At 35.2% G+C, this 6,576-nt stretch overlaps 1 protein-coding gene across 1 annotated transcript; it reads right to left on the reverse strand.

Annotated features, from left to right (window-relative positions):
• Positions 1–2,638: 2,638 nt before the first annotated feature.
• Positions 2,639–6,423, reverse strand: LOC144956825 (kunitz-like toxin PcKuz3). The gene is made up of 2 exons (XM_078887570.1): positions 6,226–6,423; positions 2,639–3,864 (listed from the first exon to the last, which is right to left on the reverse strand). Exons 1-2 carry the CDS (start codon positions 6,317–6,319, stop codon positions 3,698–3,700), a joined length of 261 nt encoding a protein of 86 aa, XP_078743696.1. The 5' UTR covers positions 6,320–6,423; the 3' UTR covers positions 2,639–3,697.
• Positions 6,424–6,576: the final 153 nt, after the last annotated feature.

The following is a 6,576-nucleotide window of genomic DNA, read 5'->3' on the forward strand; positions in this document are numbered from 1 at the left end:
CATCATCATCACTACCACTACTACTACAACTACAATCATCACCACCACCACATCATCATCACTATTACTACTACAACTACAACCACCACCAACACCACATCACCTCACTAACACTCAGTACTACAATCACTACCATTAGGTTTTGGAGCTTTACTTCATTTGAAATAAGGAAACCTCGGAATTGTATTTGGCATTGTGTTTATATATCATAATATAATTCTAATCAGTTATCTATTTAGAACTAGATACTAGACAATATGTATGCCAAATACCACCCCAATTCCCCTTTCTTGTGTGCGGGAATTCCTCTTTCGGCATTGAAATTGAGTGTGAGAGAGTCATCACTACACACATAAACAACAGAAACAATTTAAAAACAAGACTATGACACGCAACCATTCACACACGAGGCTATACTATTTATCCTTTTCTCTATATAGAATAGGACAAGACAAACAATAGCTTGACTCTCGCTACACTTCGCATTGATGTTTGTCGTCTCACGAGTTCAACTCTCGGTCGACCTGTCAATATTCCTTTTTGCCTCTGACGTAATCATTAATAGAATGTTGTGTGGTTTTGACCGTGAAGAAAACCTTAAGAAGTCACATTTATATCATTTTAGAGAGATCGTTTTGAATAATTTTGAGTTAAACGAGCGAGCAGCAACTTGTTTTCATGAACGGCCGATCAGCGCTTGTTTACTATAGTAACGCGATTCCCAGCCAACATCAAAATGGCGGATATTTTTCTCATCGAGGCCGCTGGTTGGTTAGCCAATAAGAGCACCGTACGGTTTCCATTGGGTAAATTCCTTGATGCAGTCGCTTTTGATCAAGCTTCCTGTTAGGTTCTGTTAGTTCTGGTGGAACAGAAAGACTGTTGAGAAGGTACCGAGTTGATGCTACTGTCTGTGGTATTCAAGACATTTACTATAGTTCAAACAGGGAAAAGAATTGGATTCCGAGAGATGGGTAGTGTCTTTGCATGGGTATCTCGAACACTGATCTTAGTGGGATCCTTGCTGGTGTCTGAATGAGACTTGAAGGTGATCTACATCTAAATAGACTGACGGTATCTACGTTTGTTTCGTATTTGAACCAATTCCCCTTCGTCGTACTTTATCTTGGGTGCTTTGATTGTAAATCTAGAATATTTTGATTATTCCATTTTCTTCTTTTACTGGCGCTGGTATGACCTAAATGTGTCGCAAGCGCCGTAAACCCTTAAAAACAAACATAAAACACCAAACTACTTCTTTGTACCATTACAATGATACTAATCGCCCTACGGGCGGATAAAAACATGAGCGACGTCCTCTTCTTATGGAGTGAATAAAGTTGACGTCACTCAGGTCTTTGTTATTATTTATATTAGATGTCTGTTTACTTGAGAAAGGCCAAAGACCGAAACGTCGTTTATTTTGTGTTGTTTATTCATGAGTCAGATTTACTCCCTTTATCTTTATCTCCATTATTTAACAGTTGCCGAAAGAAACCAAACAATTGGTATGTACAGAGCAGGTTTGTCGGCAAGTCAGGTTGCAAATTGTTTTGGCTGTTCAAAGTCAACAATAACAAGGCAATAGGATTCAATAGACTGATCTCACGTCCGCCCAGATCTGTAATGTTTTTCTCCTATGGATACACTTTTATGCTCGTCACAGAAGTATTTTCATAAGGGCGTCCGCCATTGTTCCGATAGTTTGGAACATGTTTTTCACGCGTCAACTACATGAACAAGTAGAATGTCAAGACAACTCACACTTTTTATCTATTTACTTGACAAGGGTGGGTACATGTCAGACAGATAGATTTAAATAATTAAAAAAGATGTAACAAACAAACAAACATCTTCAATTGGGTTCAATAGTCTGATGTCACGTCGCCCAACAACGGCGAGCAGCTTGGTTCTAAACAAAGAAAATCGGTACTTTTTATTCTTCATGCTAGCTAGATCTTTTTCACATGTCATGTGATCAGAATGTATACAAGTCAAAACACGATCAGATTTATAATGTTTTTATCCTCTGGATACACTTTTATGCTCGTCGGAGAAGTAATTCATAAGGGCGTTCGCCATTGTTCCGATAGTTTAGAACCCGTTACTAAGTTACTATGTGTCATTACGAGGGAAATGACACTGTTGAAGACGCAAGGAGACATTCGAAACTTTATGATTCTATGGGGCGACTCGTTCAGACCATCATTCAGTCAAACGGAAGATAAAGATCTGAACAAGTGTGTGTTAAACAGAAGTTACACGTTTGGAAACCTGCCTCGTTTTTGCCTATGTATGTTTTTGTAGTTTTTGTTTTGAGTATGACTTTTGTTTTCAACGATATAATTGCTTTGTGCTGATTTCATTGTACCAATTTCTATATCATTCAAATTGTATTGAATTACTCTTTTTCTTGTGATATGCAAAAGAATCAAGTTTATAGATATATGCTTGAAAGCTGTTACTGATCAATCACGTTAATTGTGGCGTCCTGTATAATATTGTTTGGGCGACCAGTAATAATTTTGACTAATGCATGTTACATGCGCATATCATCCATTCTGGTGCCTGTCCCACTCCCTCACCACCACATCCCGGGAATTTTCCAAAATACAAAGTCAAAACGTGAACACAGATCAACACATTAGATTCTTTAATATGAAATAATAACATTTAAATCCATTTATAAATTATAAAGATTGTCTTATTTTAAAATATAATTTGTGAGGAATAATTCATAATTTCATTGAAAGATTAATAACATCATGGGTTTTGTAATTTTTGAAAAGTTGGGTAGAATTGATTAAAGTACACATTACAACATTTCACATGAATCACTTTTACTTTTATGATGAAGTGATTACTGTCCAAAATAAATTCTTTCGTATCATATTACGGATTTGGTGAATATTTACTTTTTAAATTTCTCTTTGATTCAACTGACAATAGATATGATTTAAGGAGGATTTTCTGTTTAAGATGTCGGAATGTATTATAATTAATAATAATAATCCGACCTGTTGTTTGCTAAAAATGAATTTGTCATAAGATAAATGTTGTTCTATAGAACATCTAGTAAGCCGTATTCTGAAAATAATTAACACATTAAAAATGTTTGACCAGAAAATTCATCCTTATCGATCAAGTAAAATGACAGCCATTTTGTGAAAACCTTTTAAAACTCGGATTTGGAGAAAGTCCGTTAAAATCCCAGGTCTTAAAGTTTTTAACAAGATAAAGGTCATCTTAATCTATTGAAGTTCGAAGGACGATTTTTCTGGCCAAAATTTAAAACATGTGTTTTTCTGAGTACTGCAGCAATGTCATATTGCCCACTGGCTTTGAATATTGATGTTATACGTATAACAATGTAAAGAATAAAATTATGTGAAAAGAAGGAGTTTATTATTTTTTAAAACTTGATAACAAGAGCAATCAAAAATCATATAACTGTAATTATGTATCTATCAGAGCTAATCTATCAGGCAGCCCTTACCGTTTTCTATCTATCAGAGCTAATACTTTATTGTCTTACTGATTTTCCCTATCTCTAGTAACGTTAATCAACTAAAAATAAATTTATTCTGTTTTACAATAAAACGTACAATAATCTTCAGTCAGATTCCCATATTATATAATGTATTATATCATATTAGTATCCATGTGTATTTGAACGTTCTGTTTGCAGAAGATGCAATTAACTGTAGCGGCATGAGCTCGTGCAGGAAGCCAAGTCTTTAAACCGATTGTCATTACCACCACACCCTCCATAAATGAACTGCTCACACTGCCTATCCGTGGCATTGTAATAGTACATTGTGATTCTTGCTAAACAGGGACCGCTATCCTGTGATTGGTGACACCCTGGTTAGAGAGAAAATCAAGTGATATTGCTGTTGATTACAAGAATAACAAAAACGAATACTAATATTAATGATACTATTATTATTACATACTACTAACACTATGACTACTGTGACTACTACGACTACTATTACTACTACAGCTACTACTACTACTACTACTACTACTACTACTACTACTACTACTACTACTACTACTACTACTACTACTACTGCCACTACTACTACTACTTTCACTACTACTACTACTACTACTACTACTACTACTACCACTACTACTACTACTACTACTACTACTACTACTACTACTACTACTACTACTACAACTACTACTACGACTACTACTACTACTACCACTACTACTACTACCACTACTACTACTACTACTACTACTACTACTACTACTACTACTACTACTATCACTACTACTACTACTACTACTACTACTACTACTACTGCTGCTGCTGCTGCTGCTGCTACTACTACTACTACTACTACTACTACTACTACTACTTCTTCTTCTTCTTCTTCTTCTTCTTCTTTTCGGCATTTGCAATGAATTGCTGGGACGAGATAAATCATCGCCATCTACACCCACTAACATCAACGAACGTGTATGCACTGTATGTTGATTGAGGAACTGAAGGCTCACACCATAAGATAGTATTTTAAAAGGCATCTATCTCAATAACTTGACAGGCAAAGCAAGAAGAGGTCACAGAAGAACCATCAATCAAAACCCTATTGCCACTTTAGATGTTTCACGTCTCTATATATCGTTTGTTCAATAGGTGGGAAATTGATTTGCATAGAAAAAAAATGGTCCTTCAAATATCGTTCTCGAACAAAGTTCCAGGTTTTCCAAAAAAAAAAATGAGCTTTATATAGCGCAATATCCACTAAATGTGCTCAAAGCGCTTTACAAGGGGTCCCTGGTCATCAGCATCATGTAACATGCAGGACGGAACATAACGCCTGTTAGGCGATATTACAATTTGTCGGACAAAGACAGCGCTGTTAACGGCCAGGTACTCTTTTTACACCTGAGTACGGTGAGAGCAAGTGAGTAAAGAGCCTTTTCCAAGGACTCAACTATGCGGCGAGTGCGAGGCTCGATCCCAGGACCTTCCGATCCGAAAGCGAGTGTCATACCACTAGACCACATAGCCGCACGTTTTGAGAGTTATTGACAGGATGAGAACAAATTCAAATGGTCGATATTTTCTGACCAAACTTTTAAAAACTCGGTTTTTGTCTTTATGGCGTATTTGAAGGCCCTGAATTACAAGATTAACTCGGTGCTAAAAATTCTATTTGGAGCCAACATGATCATAATTCAGAATAGTCAACATGATCAAAATTCTGAATAGCCAACACGATCATAATTCAGAATAGTCAACATGATCAAAATTCAGAATAGTCAACGTGATCAAAATTCAGAATAGCCAACGTGATCAAAATTCAGAATAGTCAACGTCATAAGAATTCAGAATAACGAATGAGATCAGAATTCAAAGTTAGTAAAAAATATGTGTTTTGTTTTTTTTTTATTTGAAAAACAAAACAATACAATGCTGGAGTAACAATGAATTGTTTTAACAATTGATAAAAGTAAGATTACTTGAGGGACCCAAAATACACAAAATAAAATATTTAAATTTACGCTATGAACACAACAATTTGGCATTTTATTGTTTCCAATAATAATAAAATAAATCAATTAAATTCCCTTTGTTCATCCCATAGGAGATATTTGTCTCTAGGGTCTATTCCATTGGGAGACTGGTATAACCAGTGCAGCGCCGCAAATTGAGCTAAGGCGAGGTGACTGACTCAAGCCACACAGCGCAGCGGAGGGTAAAGATCGTACCGCTGAGCGACGCTGCCCCAATACAAAGAATATTCATAAAAACATGTCATATTTAAAGATAAAACACAACATCATAACTAAATAAAATATATACTCATCTCAGTAATCCATTTATCAATTATTCGTCAAATCAAAATATACACAATAAAATTTAATAAGATTAAAATTTCTGAAATATCCCAAATAATTGGCTCTCCGACTGACAAAAGAAGAAAAGAAAAAGCCAAACAAAATGGAATAATATGTGAACCATTGAGTCAATCTGGTATCATATCATAATTACGAAAATATGTTCAAAGTTAAGAAGTCAAGTTTTTAACTATTTTGAAAGAAACAATACACATTCTTCTCAATTAAGAATTAATTTTGAGTCTAATTTTATAATTTTAGTTTGAAATTAAATTTAAAGTAACAGGTTTACTTGAACATGATCCTATTTTGAGATAATTAGTCACATATGTCGTCAACCGCATTCTATCTATAAGGACTTACTTATATCTATTCTTGATTCCACATGCCCCATGAACATCACCAGAATGGAGAAAACTAGAGAAAGAGCAAAACTTGTTCTTTGCATGGTGTTCATCTATGATTGTCCTCAAAACAAAATAATTGAATTTTACAGCTACAGGAAGTTAATGCCCGCGAGTCGTCTCAGTGAAGGTCCTCAGTGAACGTTCTCATTGAAGTAATGCGTGTTCTACATAATATAGGCACTTTGTACTTTGGCCTGTTTTTTTTTGTGCAATTGTGCAATATAACGTTTTTGTTGCCATTAGCATTATACAGTAAACCTTCGCTTTACCGGCCTTCTAAAAAGTAATTTACAAAGATAAATTTAAC

The sequence above is a fragment of the Berghia stephanieae genome, chromosome 11 (genome assembly GCF_034508935.2).
Source record: "Berghia stephanieae isolate SIO BIC M18660-M18661 chromosome 11, UCSD_Bste_1.3, whole genome shotgun sequence".
In the NCBI taxonomy this organism is placed as follows: Eukaryota; Metazoa; Mollusca; class Gastropoda; order Nudibranchia; family Aeolidiidae; genus Berghia; species Berghia stephanieae.